Source organism: Netta rufina (genome assembly GCF_964035555.1).
Source record: "Netta rufina genome assembly, chromosome: 4".
NCBI classification, from domain to species: Eukaryota; Metazoa; Chordata; class Aves; order Anseriformes; family Anatidae; genus Netta; species Netta rufina.
The window spans coordinates 52,641,135-52,661,691 of record NC_140127.1 but is presented as its reverse complement, the minus strand read 5'-3'; the positions used below and the strand labels follow the sequence as shown (position 1 = coordinate 52,661,691).

Genomic DNA, 20,557 nt, shown 5'->3' with positions numbered 1-20,557 from the left:
AGCAGCTCTTCAGTCAGGTAAAACTACAAATGGAGGAGGAAGACAGAGGACTACAAAGTTATAAATGTCATAATGCAGGATCTCACTGCCTCTGCCACATGGGAGCTACGAGCCACCAGAGGAAGGAATCCAGCAGAGAAGAAACAGGAGGAGGGAGTTCTTACACAACCAGAAGCAGGCCTGCAGACAAGCTGTGCTCCTGGGCAAAGGCCGTGGAGGCTGCAATACAGTCCCGGGGGGCTGCAGACAGATCAGACGAGGATTTGGAACAGAAGGAGGCTGAAGGTGAAGGAGTTGTTTGTTTATTTTAAGAAGGAAGCTAAAGCAGAACAGTACACAGAGCACTCCCAACTCCTCACAGCTACGGGGCAGCAGCCAGCAGTGCTCACCCACAGAGAGACGAGGACAGTGACACGGGTCCAGAGGTGCTGGGATGCTGCCCATCAGGGCTGGGGGCCATCAGCCCATCGATCTGCAGAAGCATTTGGAGACACCTGGGAGGTGCTGCTCAGAGATGAAGCCAGCTGAGTGCCACGTGGCTGGGTCGAGTCCCAGCTGGCTACCGGGGCAGACAGGTGAGGCCTTGGCCCACCACTGCTGCTCTTCCTTTTTTATATTTATTGCATCTTCTGGAAGCTGTCACGTACTTCTGACAGTCACAGGACCTATTACGCAGGATCTGCAGCTGGTTGTGTTTTGTGCTGCACACCATATTTTTAGAATGGCCTACAGACTTCTCTATGAGTTGGACTGCTATAACCACCACTCAAGATAACTCTCAGCTGTTCTGCCTAACAGCAAATGAAACAAACCTGCAGACAACTACATAAACTAGACTTGTCTTCAAAGTTACTTTCAAGCCCTCCAGTCGCAGCGTAGCTGGGAACACTGGTCTCAATTCACACCATCTGGATCAGCTGTCCCCTCCCAACTCCTGCTTTTACAGGATTTAACAATTTCTTCAATCAAGAAACACTTTTTTCTGCGGTTTATTTTGTAACCTGAAGAATAAACTCAAACAGCTGTGATACACAAACTAAAAAACAGTCTTTTGCACAATTTTCACAATGAAAAATAGACGTTTCCCCATAATCAGATACTGCTGCAAGCCAATACAACGTTTTGGAGGAAAGAAAACCTAAACTTGTAAAATATTTCAGGAAGCAGCCACTAAGCACATCACAATCCTTTCTAAGCAGTGATACAAACCGTAAAGTGAGCAGTTTATTCTGATGTCAGTTCTGAATGTCAGATTTTTAAAATAAGAAACATTAACACAGAAAATCTATACTTGGTTAACTCACACGTACAGAAAAGGTTTCCCTGAGTCACCGAGCCTCAGCTCTTAATGCCACAGAGCCAGGCACATGATACAAACTTCCTCAATATATCTTTAAGAGCCAGCCAGGGGTCTTGCTCCCACTTCTCCCCTTTGAAGGTCATTCCAGAACCTCACTCCATTTAGGGAAGAAACGAAATTCCAGCCGAAGTTTATTCATGCCAGTTTACATCCATTTGTTCTCGTGCCAACATTGTTCTTTAGTTTAAATAGCTCCTCTCTGTTTCTACTGTTTATATCCCTGCTGTATCTGCAGATTGCAATCGTATCCCCTCTCAGGCCTCATTTCCTAGGCTAGACAAGCCAGGCTTTCCTTGTCTCCTCTGGTGCGATTGTTTCTTTACCCCAGCCACTCTCTGCACCTGCTCCACCAGAAGCACAAGTGACAAGATGTGCCCGATAACCCCCGGAGCTCCCACCCATCCCACCAGTCCTTCCTGCCAGTCTCCTGCCCAACACACCCCATCATTTGTCACCTTCTCCATGGCAGCAGGACAGCAGCAGTTTAGCAAGTAAGGAGCTAACGTGCCCTGCACATCTCCTCCTGCTCTGGTGTTCCCAGCAGCTGAGTTCCTTGCTTACAGCACAGGACAGAGGCAAACCCTTGTCTTCTACCCAAAGGAGCCATACAGGTGGTATAGTCTCTTTTCAGCATGGATTTCAAGTGGGATTGCACACCCTAGGTCAGAGCTTCTGTAAAACACAGATCTGCCATCTGATGGAGATGCAATCAGTTGATTACCTACTATCACCTACCAACTACCAGGATTCATTGTGGCCTTCTCCCAGCCCCTGGTAAGAAATCCTTACAGCAGGCAATCTCAAGCACTCACATTCCTCCTAACCAGCTCCTCAAGTCACAACTCTCTTCAGCTCCAACACTGCACCAGTCCTCACTACACACCCCCAAGCATTTCCTAAGCACGTCACTCTCCCTTCTGACCAAGGGAACAGCAGAATCCACCCAGTGCCCCACCAAAACTGATCATTTTTGCTCACTGGCTCCTTAGCTGCAAAACTGAAAACAACAACAATAACCCAGGCTTGCAAGTTGTGCATCCCCTCTGCTAAGAAATGGCTCCCACACCGCTGTGACCCACTGCTTAGACCTTCTCCTTCATCATAAAGGATGAAGTTCACTTGGGCTGCCTCAGTGTTAAGAACGGTCATAAATTTCTTGTAACATGCAACAAAACTTGTATTCTTCTTGAAGAGTCCTCTCCAAATCTTGATTTCCCTTAAACAACCAGAAAAAAAAAGAAAAGCCCTAAAGTGCTCCATTGCACACTCATTGCTGCAAGGGAAGAGTCAAAACACCCGTGCTTAGCTTGGCTGCTTTCAGGAAAGAAGTTAACCAGCCAAGATTTTGCCACAAGGTCACCGCACGAGGATGTCTCCCCCTCCGAGTGCTCCAGCATCCGCACCCCCTCCAGCTGAACCTAGGCAGAAAACACTTTCAACCGCAAGGCAGCCAACTCGCTGGGGCTTTTGGAAAGCACCAGAGCATCAGGCAGCAGGGTGGTGGCGTGTGGGCTGCAGAAGGAGCCGGAGGGACCCGGTGAGAAGCCGGAGGGCACGGCACGCCCGCAGCTGGCCCCCGGGGCAGCGCCGCGCAGCGCAGCGCATCCTGCCCGGAGCCCAGCCCGCTGCGGGCAGTGCCCTGCACAGCCTGCGGCACGGCAGCAGCACAACTGCGCCCTGCAGGCGGTGTGCGCTGCAATATTTGGTGCTGGAGGGGCAGAGCCACAAGGCTGAGCCCCAGCAGGACACCGCCAGCAAGTCCCCCGCACCGGCCGACATTAACGCGGCTCCGCGCTGCGCCCCGAGGGCTGCTCCCCCCGGGCTCCCACCCGCACGGCCCCCGAGCAGCAGGCACCGGCGCTGAAATCGCGGAAAGCCCCGAAACCCACCCAAATCTCCCCGGGGGAAGGCTCCGGGGCTGCCCGGGAGCCCCGCACCGCCCCGTCCCCGCCGCGGGGAGCGCGCACCTGCCCTGCCCGCAGCACCGCACCGCACCGCGCCGCTCCCGAGGCGCCCGGAGCCCGCTGCGGGATGCAGCCAGCCCTCCGGAAACGCTTCCCAGCCTTACCCAGGAAACGATTCCGGCCGCCGGCCGCCACCGCCGCCCCTCCTCTTCTCTCCTCTCCTCTCTCCTCCCGGCTCCTCTCCCTCCTCCCTGGCCGCCGCCCAGCGCCGCGGCCCGCAGGGGGCCGGCCGGGCGGGGCGGCGGCGGCGGAGGGCGCACAACATGGCGCCGCCGGTGCCTCGGGGCGGCCGGCTCACACCTGCGGCTCCGGGAGCGGCTCCCGGCCGCCAAGGAGCTTCCCCCCGGGGCTGAGGTGGCTTCCAGGGCAGGTTTCCCGACCCCCAGGGGCTAGGGGTTGTGTGGGGAGGCAGCGGTGGTTTGTGCTGCCCCCCGGGAGAAGGGAGAGGCAGGCGGCTGCTTGACAAAGGCAGCGCGCTGGAGGTGCTCCAGGCAGCCCTGTGGTGGTGGGGGGGCTCCAAAGGCACCTAGCCTGCACGGGGGGAAAGGTCCAGGGTGTGCTCCCAGACGTGGAAAATGAGCAAAAGGAGCAGTCCTGGAAACCTCGAGGCTTTAAGGCACCTGCAGAACAACAGGAGCAGGTTGCGAGTGAAGCTCTGGGTGCATCTGGAGAGGAAGGAGCAGGGGATCACAGCGACGTTGTGGGGAGTTAGTAGCGAGGCTTAAAAGAGCACACCTATGAGAAGCTCCTTCTGTTTAAAGCCTTACCAAATACTTGGGGTTCTGTCCTTTCAACGTAAGCTTTTGAGGTTACAGGGGAAAAAAATACTCATTACTGAGGCAAAAAAATAAAATGACATAGTAGTTGAGTGGCAACTGCAAGCAGATCTTTCATTCTTCCACCTAACAATCTTACAAAGACTGGAAAAGCAGGTGCAAAACAATCACTAATAAAATACAGTGCCACATCAGAGTAACCAAAGATGCCCTAGGAGGTCAAAGAAGACAGTTACAATAATGAAATGGCCAGGCTGATTTTTCTCTTAAATTAAAACACATTCAGCAATCCTATTAAGAGTGCCCAAGACCATTTCAAAATTTATTGCACCATTTCTAATGGTGAATCTATTAATCTAGAAGGGATGTTTTTTTTTCTATGCATTTCCAGAACCTTCACTATTTTGTTTTCTGGGTTTATGCCCCTAACAGCAGAACTTGGATGGACTGACTATAATTATAGGGACAATTAAGATGAATAGGAATATAACATCTTTAATTAGAAATATTCGTGTTTTTAGCAGGTCATACTGACATCCATCAGCCTAAAGAACAGAAAAAAAAAAAAAAAGCAATTATGAGCACTACTGTGATGAACAAGAAGAAGCAACAATTAGACAAAGATGTCATAGTTCAGAGCAAAGCACTTGGAAATTATACTTAATCACTTAACACTTACTCCTAAATTTATTCTTCTTGTTTACAGTGGTACTTGCATTTTTCTCAAATGTGGACATGAGTTAGTCAAGATTTGTATAAAAAGAACAACACTTCCTTATGCTAAGACTCACATTTTAATTCACTCTTTCAGATCCAGAACTATGGTGGACATCCAAAGAAAACCCTCCAAATAGTCCTAATTATCTGTGATAGAAATGTATCATCTTGATCAGCTCAGGAAGGACTGATGACCTCCTGAGACATCCAAAGGTGATTCATCGAATTCCAATGTCTGCAAATCAGGGTGCATTCCTCTCCAAGAAAGCACATCGTCCAGCAGCAGGGAAAGCCTTTATGCAGAGACTTTGAAGGCATAATGGAGCAGAACTCTCTCTGGAATTTGCACTTCATCTATCGGAGAGATAGATGCAGGCAACTGTTGGGTTACCGAAGATTATGAGTGAATAGCCTATTAATATGTTCTCCTGACATCAGTGGCCAAGCAAGACGGTCATAAATTCACATTCCTTTGATGAGAAGTGTAAAAGCACTGCATTGTGGTTTTTGCTATGTGGTTAAAAATATGATTAACATTTAGTTATATGGTCCATATAATGCACTTTGGTTTGCAGTATAGTAAGCAGAGTCATAAAAATGAAGTGTTGAGGAAATTAAATAAGGAATTTCATATACATCCTAAGTGGACAGCAGCTCAATACACTCAGACTTCTCTGAAACGTTTCCATGTGGATATACTGCTTGCATAGGCTCGGCCAGTCTCATCAAATATAGATCTCTTGTTTTAGAGCAATCTGATGTGTTAACTTTCCAAGTACAATGAAATGGCTCCTGCAGTTGCGGGCTAAAGGTACTGATACGAAGCCCTTACTACCTCTTTTTGTAAGCCATAAACATCCACTGAAACAATACTTCTAAACATTACAAATAATAAGAGGAGAGGCCTTTCTATATTACCAGTTCATAACCAAATCATTTCATCATCATCTTGCTGTCCCAATGTTTGAACTACGAATGCAAATTGCAAATTTATTTTGGTCAATGTCCATCTGACTTTGCAACAAGGAATGAGCGACCATCTGAGCTTCCAGTGGCAAATAGCTGCCTGCACACTAGCTTCCTCAGTGCAGCATGGGTTTACAGATCCTACTCTGAGATTGACTGTGCCTCTGATTGCCCTCTCAGGAGAAGTTAATACAGTTTCTTCCTCTGCCTTATTTTATATCCCAGCTTTTTACTTAAGGGTTATTCCCTGTAGGGGGATAGTTAAAGTACGCACCAATCCTGTCTCATGAGAAACGGTTTCTCTCTGCAGATGAAAGTAGAAAAGCGGTGAATATGGAATAAGCAAGACTACCATCTAGCGGTGCAATCGTGGTTTAATATTTCAGAGGAACCTACACCATCAAATAACCTTTCACTGAATATATTATTCCAAAAACTGAGCTTAACATAGAAACTTAATGAGGAAAATTCAGTTATAGCAGAACAGTAATTTGCTTTGGAACTGAGTCTCTAACATTTTCACACTGATCACTGTATTATCAAGTCTCCATCTCAAAATGCTAAATCAAATAAATTTCCCCAAATAAAGAACGCCACCACACGCACATACAGCTAGAAGATTCAAGAATTAGACTCACAGGATATCTCTCTTCATTACAGGCTTATGATCTTTGAGATATTTTACTAGATGTAATTCTCTGATCCATCCTTTCCCTGTCTGTTGTACAGTGGTATACAGGGATTTCCTGACAGTGAGGTGAAGGAAAGGCGACCAACCACTCATCAAGTCTGGAGCAGCTCCATTTTTTATCATTACAAGTTTTGGGGGAGGCAAGCAGGATGATGGTGTTGGCTTGAAAACTATAGCAATATTTGAAACAAACAAACAAAAAACCCACACATTTAAAATGGAAGAACCAGAAGACTTTCAGCATCTGATCACTGCAGGAAAACAACCCATTTTGGACTTCCTTCTAGCTAGAGCAGCCAAGTGAGGGAAAACTGTAAGAAAAGATGCAGAATTTTTAAATCCTACAACAGCTGCTTAGGCACTGGGATGGAAGGGCTGACTTTTCAGCAAGCTCCATTTACTGTTTTTTGTGTCTCTGGCACACAAAAAAATATTCCAAAGTCCTAAGAAAGCAAGGGCTGTAATTAGTCAAATAAAGAAAATAGCTCAAATTTGCAAAGCTAAAAGGTATCTAGTCTTGCCTTGGATGCTTAAAACGAATGCAAGAAATATAGCTCTGCTTTGTGATGGCCACTGACACATATGATTTACAATACTTTTTTATATCTGAAAAATGAGTACAAGACAAAGATTTGGGAGTGCTGCTTGCCTTTCAGACTACATTTTTTCCTTATTTTGAGAATACGCCAGCAGCTGCTGGCTTTCAGCCCCGGCCCTCTCACACCTTGGAACTTTTGCTGGAAGTGCTGCTGGTTCCGCTCCCGATGGACATCCAAGGTGGTGCAGCAGGGTAGCTCCCAGCGAGGCCATCAGCAAACCCAGGTCTCAGGTCAGAATGGCTATCCCACTCATTTTCCATATATATGCCTGTTTACACATTCACATCCACTAATAAACACGAATTAAGTGGTGAAAAAGCTAAGACAAAGATGGAAACAGTAAGCTTACTAACAGGAGAGCTTTGTCTCTGAAGCAAGAGACAAAAGTCCAGTGTCTAGTGTGCTAAATACAGCCAGAAAAACCCAGGCTGCAAATGCACTCGATGGGAATTTTGCCCTGTGTGTACAAACATACCCTGGAAAGAGTGGCATGTTTTGCATTTGTATTTACAGCTGCAGAATGTGATACAGTCCCGTTGTTTTTCTGATCCATGCTGCAGTTCCCCTCACCATGTAAATATTTTTCTCCACTGAGACAGGGATGTGTTTCTGCATGCACATTCCTAAACCAAACACCTCCACTGAGACGAGTAAGGCTTGAGGGCCAAACGATGGTGTTCTTCATCCTTACATGCGGCCTCGGTAAGCATTTCAAAACAGTGCTTGTTAGACTGATCTTCAGGAAAACCTTTTCTCCATCAGCAACAAACACGAAACATTTCTCTTGAAGGTGGGGGGTTGGAATCGATCTCCTCCTTGAAGAACGTGGAAAAATTCCTGGAACAGAGAGGACAAAAAGCCTCCCTCTGCTCCCCACTGCTGATGCTCTGAGGTAGATGCAAAGGTGGCACCACAGATTTCTGCTCTGAGAGCAGCTCAGAGCAAAGGCAGGCCTACAAGGGACAACTGGGCTGGTTTCACTGTGTTTTAATGCTCCTCGCTTGCAGTTGAACCATCCACAGCTAATAACTTTCCTCCAGTGGCATGCCCTGGGGAGACAGAGTGGTAGGGCCCCGGCGCTGCCGTGTCCCCCAGCCGGTGAAAGCTCCACGTCCAGCACAACTGCTTTCCATTAGCAGTTCCCTGGGTGGTCACCATCTGTAGAAGACTTTGCGACAGAATTAAAGCTGAACCAAAGGGGTATGATCTGCCAGATGTACTTCTGGAAAGTGGTTGTAAACGTGGGGTTAAGTCTCTTGCTCTTACATATTTTGAAATCAAAGCCTTGTCTTATAAGTACAAGTGAATAGCTACTGTTAACTTATAATTAACGCGGGAGCTGGTTCCGTTTAGCAGATCAGAAGAGCAGTGCAGATCTAGGCCTGCGAGGCTTTGCATCTGCTGCAGTCACACTGAGAAAGCGTCAGAGCTGTGCTGCTCTGAGTCATTCCCAAGCCAGCGGCCCCCCAGAGCGGCACACCAAAAATACCTGTGTATTTCTGTGGCTGGGAGCTCTAAGATATGCCACGGGCCTTAGGAGTGATGAAGAGGAGGTAGCTGGGGCTGGCTTAGATGCAGAAAATGAACTCACATTGGAACTCACAACTGGTCTGTGCCTGAAGATTTAATTCGGGGTGCTTCCCTTATTAAAAACAAAATCCTTGGACTTCCCAAGAGTGACATATAGGTCAGGAGTCAATGCTTACCATGGTGTGTCCCCACTGATGTACAGAATGGTAGTGAGACTTGTACTACCTGAGACAATTTTGTTACTGAAGCACAGCTTTCAGCAGAATATATTGAGCTGAGCACACCTTGCTTCAGAATTTATATGTGGCAGTAAATTTATATATATATGTACATGTATAAGACAGATGGAAATGTTTCACCAGAAAACTACTTATAAGATCCAGCAGGAACACAGAACTGTGCCAGATGCCTGGAACAAAGCAGGCATCTTTCAGGATACTGTGACCGAGTTAAGCTGAATGGCTTTTTTATGATGTGGCTTTGTTGCTCACTTATTTCCATTGTCAGCTACTTCAACATCCTGCTAAAGGTCTCCATTGGTGTGAAAAGATGGGTTGTAGGACTGCCTTTTCTATCTGGATTAATCCCCATCACTAGCCCCTCTTGCCCCCAGGAAAATAAATAAATAAATAAATAAATAAATAAGAAAAGGAAAAAAAAAAAAAAAAAAGAGAGAGAGAGAGAAAGAAGAAAAAAAAAAAGAGAGAGAAAGAAGAAAAGAAAGAAAAATCTGAGCTCCAGGACACAATGGAAGATGCTTTGTGTTGCTGAACTGGCGGAGTGACAACATTTCAGAATAAAACCCCTTCATATGAGAGGCACTGGGTGGATGAAAAAGTAAGTAGTGACACAGGTGCCTATCACAGATATCATCCAACCTTTACATCAAAATGGAATTCATTATTACCTATTTTATGTATTACATTAAAAGGTCACACAAAATGAGGTCCTCTTATTTGAGATGTGTAATTGGCATCTCCAGATAAAGAATCCTAATCCCAAGAATGTATAGATTACCTAAACAAAGACCGAGGAAGGAGAGAGAGATTGTTCTCCCCTACAGACTGGAAAGATGGATTGTTCTTGCCTACAGAGGAAGACGGGTGGCTTGCTAACGTCACCCAAAGAAAGCATGTAAGAAAAATGAGACATAACTGCCCATGTGTCTTCCTCATCTGTTGAAAGCCCAGCAAGCCTTCATACCAAGTAAAAACAGATAGTGTATCATCTGGTTGGAACTAAGAAACCCTTGTCAGCAGTTATTTCCCTTCTGCCTTTCCTTGCGGAGAGAGAAAGGAGTCACTCCTTGTTCGTCCTGCTTTGACCAGGAAACAAAGCATCCTATAAGGCACCATCGCCTCTGGTGGACACAACTTTGCAGAGGAGCAAGGTGAAGAATCTCGAGCATCCTGCCAGACAAATCCGAATCCTGGAAAATCACAGCCACACTCTTCAGAGCTGAAATGCTGAAGGCAGGCCTTTAAAGCTACATTTTAGCACCTCAGGGAATACTTCCACCTACAGATTTCCAGAAGAGCTATTGCATTCTGTGGAGGCATTTTTTACATGCTAGAGGACTTGGCTGCAGTGACTGCAGAATCACTGCTGGCAGTCGATATGCACAGAGGTAGTCCTTGGCAGAGCAGCCTCGCCATCCTAACCCTTTTATCTGCAGAGCTTCAGTGCTGCCTGCCTCCAGTTACCAGATGCCTCCTTCATCATATATTATTCAACCAAGAATTCATACGCTTCAGCAGGTCGCCACCTCAGCAGTCCCTGCTCATTCCACCTCCTGGCCAGAACATCTCCTGAGTCACTGAGAATCCTTGCACAAGTGTTTAAATGAAGCTGGCTGCAACTCAGCAATGCAAACACACACCTCTGGTCCTGCTCGAAGCTTTCATGGACACAGGCCCTTTATGATAACAGTCTTCTGTGCTTTCATTATTGATCTCTCTGATCTTTTAAGGGCTGAGGCACTAATACAGAGGAATTACTGCTGCGGTTCATGCAATTTACCAGAAGAAAAGAGAGATGTTACTGCCTTACACAGCCCCCAGATGCCCACTGTCCCTGTTATGGCCTCGGAAATATTTGCCATGTTTTATGTCTGGCACCTTATGGCATAGTGTACTAGGTCTGGCTGGGATGGGGTTAATTTTTTCCACTGCAGCTCATAAAATGTTGTGTTTTGGATCTGGGACCAAAACAGTGCTGATAAGCACCCATGCTTCAGCTGTTGCTGAGCAGTGCTTCCCAGCCTCAAGGCCTTCTCTGTTTCCCACTCTACCCCCGCAGCCAGGAGCCTGGGGGTGCACAGGTTGCTGTGAGGGGACACAGCTGCTCCCAGCTGACCAAGGGCATATTCCATACCGTGTAACATTGAGCTTAGCAATAAAATCTTGGTGGGGGGAGTTTCCCAGGAGACTGCTGTTCAGGGGTTGGCTGCCTGTCAGATAGTTGGCGGTGATTGCTTTTTGCATCATTTGTTCTTTGTTGTTATTTTTTATCTTTTATTTTATTTTATTTTATTTTATTTTTTTTAAGGCCTTAACTTATTAAACCATCTTCATCTCAGCCTACAGCTTTTCTCACTTTTGCCCTTCTGATTCTCTCTGGGGGGTGGTGAGCAAGCTGTGCGGGGCTCAGCTGCCCACCAGGGTTTACGTACCAGAAAGGGGCTTTCCCCACCATCGAATCTGGGAGAAAGGCTTTCTTCAGCACATCCCAGCTTTTCATTTTTGGAAAGCTATACACATTTTGTGGTATAGCTGGAATGGTGATACACAGAATATAACGTGTGCTTGGTGGAACCTGTATGCAAATGCAGTTGCAATTCCCTTACATCTGTCCTTCACAACGATGCAGCCATTGACATGTGGAGATACCCTGACAGGGAAAAAGATAGTGGTGGAAAATAAGACTGTGTTTTATTAGCTTTCCAATCACCTACTGCATACTTGTTGCTAAGTGATAGGAACTCGTCTTGTTTCACAGCCACTTACCTACCAGGCTAAAAGCCTCTCATGCTTTCAGTAAGTTGTGCATGTGGAGTCCTTGCAAATCTCGTCTTGCCTCAGCAGGCTTATGGCAGTCCTGCTGACTTTTGGGAAATTCCAAACCAGAAATAAAGTCTGTCCTTGCTATATGTCATAATGCATGCTCAATCATACATTATCATAACATTAGCTATGGCAAGCTACAAGGATTTGCTAATATCCAGGCAGATAAGGTTGGATTCATCCATCTAAAAGTCACCTGAGCTGGGTCCCACAGATCCCCTTTATTATTAAGGGAAAGAAACTGGTGTTTCTAGAGCAGTTTGTCTCTGCCCAAAGCTAACATCTCCATTTGGTCCACTGAGTTATACTCTCAGATTTCTTCTTCTTGCTGTTAATTATGAAGGGATCCTAAATGGCCCTATGATAATAGGAAGGGTATCAACATAGCTGTGCTACGAGTTATGTCGACACTGGCCTTAGTAAAAGTAGTCCAAGCAACTCTTCAAGGATGCTGCATTTCTGTATAGGGCAACCTCTCCCTCAAGCACACTACTATGATATAACTGAGCTGTAATAACTGCTCTCAGGCAGGCTTTTACCCCAGCCCAATAAATGACTTACAACAGATAATCACAGTGATTCCGATGCTTTCAGCACATTGCAGTGTAAGTGCATATGGGCAGGTGCCGAGAAATTGCTGACCTGCAGCAATGGGTTCCTGTGGGATGCAGCGGTGCACAGCTCCTCCTGCCTTGGGCTCCACCAGCAAGCCAAGGACACAGTTTGTCTGTTTGGGAGGTAGGGAGTTTAGATTTCCAGAAATGGGTTTGGGGTCCTTCTTTTGGGAAGTGAATAATATCACAGGAAAACAAAGGAAGGCACAGGTCTGAGGTGTTTGGTAGGGAGGTGTGGATAATGCAGCTGAAGGTAGGGACTTGGAAGGTCTCAGGGCTTAGCTTCTGGCAGAGGAAATAGGAAAATGTTCTTCTAAAGCAGTTTATGACCTCAGTTTCCACATCAGGGGCTCTGCATTGCATAAGGCCAGCTCCATCTCCCACACCACCCTGCTTGTCATAGTCACTCCTGTTAGGAGAGCTTCTGAACTCGGAAAAGGCCCTTAAATTTAGGTCTAGATCTTCCTTGTGTAAACCTTAAACTGAAACACAGGGAGAAAGTAAATATTACCACTGGGCCCTATATTTAGGAGAAAGAAATCTGCCCAAAGACTATATATGTAGTGAAGATTCTTCCTTCCAGATTAGGCATCTGAGTGAAAGCTTTACTCACAGGCAGTGTTAAACACCACAAGTTTTATTATATTTGGACAATGCAAAATGTTTACAAATATTTCCAGTCAATTTTTCTGGTGAGCTGCTTTTATTGTAATAATGGCAAAGTATTGGGTTAAAATTGCCATTTACATCTACCTGCACTGAGGAAAGATGGTACAGAGACTTCCTCTTTGCAAGGAGGTAGATGGGTACTGGATATGACACAGCACTCGTTTTTACGTGGCTTCCCAGAGGCAGGCATCTATATGCAACTGCAACAGATTTTTACCAGTTACATTTACTGTTTATTTAAGTGTAATGTACTGATAGATTTGGCAGATCATCCCTTAGAAATGCTATGGCCCTTGTGTGCTGCTTGCACAGATGCAGTGGCCATCCCAAGGATGCCAGTAACCCAGAGATCTGAGCGCTGCTACTACTCCGAGGCAGGCTGGAGTTATAACCACCATTTGCCATTGAGGAATTCAGAAGCAGGATTTTTCTTGCCATTTATAGCCTTCCCTTTTCTGGGCTGCAAGACTTGTCATCCTCTCAGAGGAGCTGTGTGCAGTCTCCTACATACGTATCAGCAATCGTTAGCTTCATACTTGTTGATTCAAGTTTTTGGGATACTTGCATCTTCCAGCACAGGCAGAGTAGATCACAAAAAGGATGGTAGTCAAAGGTACTGTGTACCCAACAGACATGTTGGGCTTTCTGATGGGTGTCAATGCTTTCAGCTAAAACCTAAGGGGAAAAGACAGAAATAAATGATGCTGTCGTTTCCTGTGACATCTTCCACCCCCCAAAAAAAGAAATCTTTGGTGTTGATCGGTGTATACTGCTTTGCCTTTACTGTGACAGGAGGAATCACAGGATGCCTCGGGTTGGAAGGGCTCTTAGGATGTCTCCATGCCAAGCTCCTGCTCACAGCAGAGGGGTTGCTCAGCTGAGATCAGGCCAGGTTGTGTGTCAGAGCCTGGGTTTGTTGCTGTGCTCACACCCGAGGCCAGAACGGAGAAGCTGTCAGTCATGAATAAAAGATAAAAAGCCCGGTGTTTTATAATTAGCTGCAGAGGGCTCGACTCGAAGGCAGGAATTGAACCGAGCTGCAGCGATGCAACCAGCAGGCTGACGACGACGGGTTTTGTTGCATTTATTATCTTTTTTTTTTTTTTTTTTTTTTGTCGTATTATTGTTTCAACAGCACGTACTGCCTGTATTGAACACCTTTAAGCCACAGAGGGAGCACCTGCCCCGTGCTGGCCCTGGGGACAGCGACAGCCCCGCTGGGTGGCAGGGCGGGACAGGGGGGCCCCTTCTAGCACCTTCCCCCCCGCTTCACCACACCACACGGGCCGGGGTCTCCCCCTCCTCCCCCCGCCTTGGTCTCGCCCCGCTCCTCCCTCCCTCGCTCCCCCCCCACCGCGGCGCCGCGTGGTCCGTCCCGCCGCTATATAAGGGCCGGGGTGGGCGGCCCGTGCCACAGCGCTGAGGGCGGCGGCGAGGTACGGGGAGTGCTGCTGCCGCTACCGGGGGACATCGCCGCGTGAGGGGACATCGCCTCCTGCCTGCAGCCATGGCGTGGCAGCCCATGGAGATCAACCCTGAGGTGCGCGCGGGGGGCCGGGTGGTGAGTTGAGGGGAGGGGAGGCGAGGCGCTGAGCTTCCACTCAGCCCCTGTCTCCCCCTCGTTGTCTTGCAGATGCTGAACAAAGTGAGTGCGCGGCGCCTTCCTCCTCCTCCTCCTCCTCCTTGTTCCCTGTGTCACCGCGGCGGGTGGCGGGGCCCTGAGGGGCTGCGGCCGTGCCACCCGCCCGCTGTGCCCCGCAGGTGCTGGCCCGCCTGGGTGTGAGCCCCGGCTGGCGCTTCGTGGACGTGCTGGGCTTCGAGGAGGAGGCGCTGGGCGCCGTGCCCAGCCCGGCCTGCGCCCTGCTGCTGCTCTTCCCCCTCACCGAGCAGGTAGGTGGGGCCCTGAGCTGTGCCGAGGGGTGCCGGGCACCCCCTGCCCATCCCCTCGCTGGTGGCAGGGTGAGCTGCCAGCCTGCAGCTCGCCCTGGTGCTTGCACAGCAGGCAGTGCTCTGTGGGGTTTCTGCAGGCTGGGTTGTGCCTAAAATGAAATAAAAAAACAAGCTGGCAGCCTATAACCTTCCTGTTTAGTAAGGGTACCTTTCCCGGTTGGTAGGGATGCTGTCTGGGCAGGCAGTGGTCAGATATTGCGGAGTGGGTGTGGTCTGGTGGGTGCCTGTGCTCAGCACTCGCCTCCAAACAGCTTGAGCTGAGGGAAAACAAGCCAGAAAATAAGGCTGCTTGCTCCGATACACCTCCTGTGCTTCGGTTTGTGTGCCCAGCTGAAGAAAATGCCGCCTTGAGTGTGGGGAATGGTGGTTCAGCCATCATGCTGAATCATTGCTCGGGAAGGCCTAAACCACTCCTGGGTGATTAAGGTGCTTTGTCCGGCCGATGCTGAAGAACTGAATGAGGAGGTGGTCTTTGAAACAAAAGATGCTTGATGTTAATTAACTGAAAGGTTATAACCTTTCAGTAGCAATGGGTTTTACGCTGGTCTATACATCCTGCTGATAGGGAGGGGTTCGTGAAGGGAGGTAACCTAACGGTACAAAAGCAGAGACATGCTGAGTAGTCTCATTAAATAGGCAAAACAATTGAGAGGATAAAAGAGCCTATCCATTATGACTTCCCCCTCAAGCTATTTCCAGTGTACGACACAGATGGAGAGGCCAAGAGCAATGCTTTTGGATATGACTGAGTCATGCAGGTAGTCCATTAAGGCTTGGCCTGCATCCAGAGTAGGCATTACAATGCTTTACTGGACCCATGCCATGAAGATGACTTTCTGTGCGAGTCTTTTCTGTCTAGACCTGGTATCGGTTCTCCTGCATATCTGTCTGTGTGGCAATTTGCATAATAAAAAGGTAACACTATAGTGAAATGTTTGAAATGATTACATGTTTACAGCATGAGAACTTCAGGAAACAACAGACTGAGAAAATAAAGGACCAAGAAATCAGTTCCAAGGTGTATTTCCTGAAGCAGACTGTCAGTAACTCGTGTGGGACAATTGGTCTGATACACGCAGTTGCTAATAACAAAGACAAGGTGAAACTTGGTGAGTATGAATGTTCTGGAGTGCTTGAATTTCCAGTGTTCTTCACAGCAGAGGAAGGCTGAGTGGGTGTGAGCTGTAGTAGACATGTTGTGCTGCTGCTGGTAAGTGGGCTTTGTATACGTTGGAGAGAAGCACAAATTGCAGAAGTGAATGTCTTGACTCTGGTGACTGCAGAGGTACCCTAGTGAGTATCGTAGGGTGGGGGAGGATGCACAGCAGGACTGGCCAATGTATCTGTAACTTGGAAGCATCATGTTCAGAAGTGGCCACTGACATTGGTGTTGATGTCAACTGAACAGATAAAATTCATAGTGACAGTTATGTCTGTCATATAGACTTGCTCAGGGTAGTCCATAAATCAATTTAAATTGTTCATTTTTCTGTAGGAAAGTAATACAGGATGATATGGGTGTGGAAATAAACTTCCTATAAAGGATGGGTTTGATTGGTTCCCTTTCTATAGGAAAAGATACAAAACTGGCCTAGGTAACAGGTGACTGGAGCCTTCCATTTCCTAGCAAGCAGGCTTACAAGTTCTTGAAAAGAACGGCTTGTCACTGGGTCAAAAAGTACCTTCCTGTTCAAACTGCAAAATACAGCAACTTCTTGTCACTGTCCCTTGAACTTGAAATCCCACACCACTCAAGGGGTTCTTACACCAAGGAAAAGGATGTGTGGAAGGCAAGATTCAGACCAGCTTTGCTTTGTGCTTCTTGAAGGGTGTCTCTGAGATAGCACCCCTGAGTGCTATGGCATCTTTTTCAGGTAAGACTAGGAATTCAGTGTGTCCTAGTACTGCACTACTAGTTCATGCTTTGGAAAGACAAAATAAGCCTAGCATAACCAAGAGCTATATTCATCTGCAGAGCCTCAAAGGACAGAACTTAAATATCAATTGACAGAATATGGATAGATAAAACTGTTCTTGCCACTGGTACCGTTCTTTAAGACATATGAAGCCTGTAAGTTTCTGCCAAGTCTGCAGGGGAAATCAGGAATGCCAAGTCCCATTTGAAAGTCTGTTTTGAGATGAGTCTTCAGAGTATCCTGAGGCACTTGAACTCTGGCTGTTTGTGTAGATTGTCATCAATAGCTTCTGGATAAATAGTTTACTTCCACTTTAAGTGGTAGTTGTAATATGTTTATGCTGGAGATGGTTCCAGGCTGAATACAATTACTCCTAGTTAGCACAATGAGCATTGAGTGTTGTAAGCTGTCTGGTCTGTAACTGGTTCTCTACCTATGCTGAACAAAATCTTTTATCTTGTGCAGATGAGGGGTCTGCCCTGAAGAAATTCCTTGATGAAACAGCTGATCTCTCTCCTGAAGAGAGAGCCAAGCACTTTGCAAGTAATAAGGTACATGAACTATACAAGTAGCTGATGGCTATCACTACTTACAGATGTAGTAACCTGTATCTGCTTTCTTTTTCAGGCTATACAAGAAGTCCACAACTCTGTTGCACAAGAAGGACAGTGTCGGGTAAGATCCGAATAGGTAAAATCCTGGGAGAAGAGAATATAGAAGGTGGTAGAGCACTGCATGCTTTTGTCTGGCAGATAACTCTTATGGCTCATGAGGCAGGAGAAACAAATGACTTCCAGGTGAATGTGCAGGATTTCTTCCTCAAATGGGCTAGAAATTTAGGTTCAGACTTCCTAAAGTGTTAGTGTTAGGGCTTTTGGGATTTTACCTTTTAGAAGCCTTGCAGAGGCCTCTTCAGCTGGTTTGTTAGTTCTCTGGTGTTGTTTCTTGCTGATGCTGCCATTGTCTTGTAGTCACAGGTAGGATTCATAGTAGTAAGCTTTTTTCAGTCTAACTACTGTATCTGATGGTCTGTCCTAAGGTTGATGACAACAGTGTGAACTTCCACTTCATCCTGTTTGCCAATGTGGATGGACATCTGTATGAGCTGGGTAAGGTCCTGAGAGCTCTGGAGTTGGAGTGTGCCTGCTTCATGCTGTACAGCAGAGCTGGTGGATCGGGCTAGAAGCTTGCTGCTAGTCAAACTGTTTACTGACATCCTCAAAGCCAATTTATAGTTATGACTTTTAGATTTTAACAGAAGGTGAGTTGCACTGAACACCTATATTCTTTTGGAAAGCATGTCATCTCCTGTAGAGCTGGGAATACTTGGTCCCCTTAGCACTTGGGCGTGTATTGACAACTTATTCTGACTTTCTCCAGAGACCTTTATATACTTTTTTTTTGGGCTTGCTGTGCTGAGTTCTATTCTTACAGAAGTAGTAAGCACACTGAGTGATAGGACTTTCTTTCACAGATGGGCGCATGCCATTTCCTGTGAACCATGGCACAAGCTCAGATGACTTGCTCTTGAAGGTAAGACTTCCCACAGTCCATCTCATTCCCTGAAAATGAGGCTTCTAAAAGGCTGAAGGGTGTGCTTGCAGGATACAGTTTCTGTACTTGCTGTGCAAGCTACTCCTTACACCATGGTAACAAGGTCATACAGACCTAGATATCTGTAAGTATATTTATTAGCTGGTGCTGTTAGTAATTTCTCTGTGGGGACTTGGAGGAGCCACAGACTTCCCTAGAGCCTCTACAGCAAGTGTGTGTCCCAATCATCTAAACCTTGTTTTTCTTTTAAGGATTCTGCTAAGATCTGCAGGCAATTTACAGAACGTGAGAAAGGAGAAGTTCGTTTTTCTGCTGTGGCTTTCTGCAAGTCTGCCTGAGACTCTGAAGAGGCACAAGGAAAACAGTCTAATAGCACACAGTAAATGCAGTCTAAACTCCAGTGCTTCAGTACTTGTTAAACACAGCTGTTCTGGTAACTTAAATTGTTTCCACCCTTTGCTATACACAGGAGCAACATCAGTTGAGCTTATGTTAAAGGATGAGCTCAAGTTTTAACGTGAACAGTTTAGACACATTGGATGTCTTTAGACTCTGTTTTTTCACATGTTAAGTAGAAAATGCTTAACAGGGCTTGTTTAATCTGTGTCTGTTAATTGAGCTGTTGGTTGATATTTCCTTGTCCTTAATGAGAATAAAACTTTCTGCTGGAAGACTAAGTGGAGTTCAGTGTTCATGTCCTTTCTCCAGAGTTGTGTGTGACACCGTATAAATATTGCTTTCAAGGGACCCTCAAAGTCCTTCTCTTGAGTTAAATAATACCTGCCTCAGGTGGGTAGGGCAGTTGCTGCTTTTCCTTTGAAGGCCTTTGGGGATGGAGATGCCTTAGTGTCTGGATAACATGTTTCAGGGCTGCACTACTTTTCTGCTCGAGCTCTTAAGTTGCAATTTGACATCACATTTATTTCAATTTCAGGTGAGGTGGGATAAATGAACACTCAGATGTAGGCCTGAGGTGTCTGCTTTTTACAGGGAGGCCATTTGTACTGTCAGCACAAGTGAACAGCATGCCCCGTGAATTGATCGATGTCCCACTTCACCTTCTGATAGAAGGTGGTACTAGAATGTTTTTTTTCTACCTGTGGCAAAAAATCTGGCTGCGGAACACAATTTTCAGCTAGCTAGTGGGGGCTTATTTACTTGTTACTATGTTTGGGAGATCCTTCAAAGGTCATATCACACTTCTTCCAGAATAACCTTAAAACAGGGGAAACCCCACATTATGAGTTTTGAATTGCAGGAAGAAACTTCATGTTGAATGAGCGCAAAGGAAGCGGTAGGGAAGTTTTAAGATGAAATACACACTCATTGGCCTCAAGCAACTGACCTTCAGTAGGAAGTATTTTTCTTACCAGCATCTAGCTGCTGTTTATCTGTACCTCTCTGCCCATACTACAGCTGGCTGTAACAAAGGTTAAAGTGCCCTTCAGCTAAGGCCTTCTAAACACCTTGTTCTAGCTGGTGCCAGCCAGCCCAGTAGGTTTCTGTGCTGTGTGGTGCCTGGTACCTTCATAACTTCTGTGGTGGCTGCTGCTACCTGTATGCTGCAACATTCCTGGCTCTGAAGGTAATTCAAAATACGAATTTTGCCTGAAGCCATGCCTAGTGTTCTGTATTGGACCTTACAGTCACCTGGTGGCTGAAGCTAGCAGGGGCTCACAATGCTTTTTAATAAATTCAGATTCTGGGGCTTAACAAAAAGATCATGGTACTTCAATTCTAAACATCAGTCTGGTGGTTAACAGGAGGGTGAAAGCTTCCTGCCAAGGAGAGAGCTGTTGTGTGTCCCTGTCCTACAACAGCAGCTCCCCCTGAAGCTGATGAGAAGTGGAGGGAGGCCTCCTGTGGCATCTGCTGCAGCCTCCCCCTTGGAGCAATCTCCTCGCTGCTGCCCCTGCAGCTCAGGCAGCCTGGCAATGCAGTCTGAGGAGGGAAGCTGCCTGTGGTGTGAGCACGGGAGGCTAGAAGGAGCAAAACCAAAACCAGGTGCGCTAGGAGGGAGAGCAGAGCCCCGTCAGCTGTGTGCTGTACCTGGGGGAAGGTGCTTTTGTTCTGCAGGGACTGCTCTGCTGTTAGGTGTTGCCTAGGGCACGTGCTGAAGCTTTGCCTGTGGACAGTCACGCAGGTAATATTAAAGGCACCTGAAACCATCTTTGAGTTCCTACTGTATT

At 46.8% G+C, this 20,557-nt stretch overlaps 1 protein-coding gene across 1 annotated transcript; it reads left to right on the top strand.

The window, feature by feature from the left end:
• The first annotated feature begins 14,349 nt into the window (after positions 1-14,349).
• Positions 14,350-19,037, top strand: UCHL1 (ubiquitin C-terminal hydrolase L1). Its single transcript, XM_084286110.1, has 9 exons — positions 14,350-14,488; positions 14,582-14,593; positions 14,710-14,838; positions 15,857-16,007; positions 17,280-17,365; positions 17,442-17,489; positions 17,854-17,923; positions 18,289-18,347; positions 18,620-19,037. The coding sequence occupies exons 1-9, from the start codon at positions 14,456-14,458 to the stop codon at positions 18,704-18,706; spliced, it is 675 nt and encodes a 224-aa protein (XP_084142236.1). The 5' UTR covers positions 14,350-14,455; the 3' UTR covers positions 18,707-19,037.
• The last annotated feature ends 1,520 nt before the right edge of the window (positions 19,038-20,557 follow it).

Bases quoted from the DNA above. Each gene is read 5' to 3' on its own strand.
- UCHL1 (XM_084286110.1), top strand. From the start codon at position 14,456: ATGGCGTGGCAGCCCATGGAGATCAACCCTGAG. The intron at 17,490-17,853 runs GTAAGATCCGAA...GTCTGTCCTAAG, and splicing joins CACAAGAAGGACAGTGTCGG to GTTGATGACAACAGTGTGAA. The intron at 18,348-18,619 runs GTAAGACTTCCC...TTTTCTTTTAAG, and splicing joins CAGATGACTTGCTCTTGAAG to GATTCTGCTAAGATCTGCAG.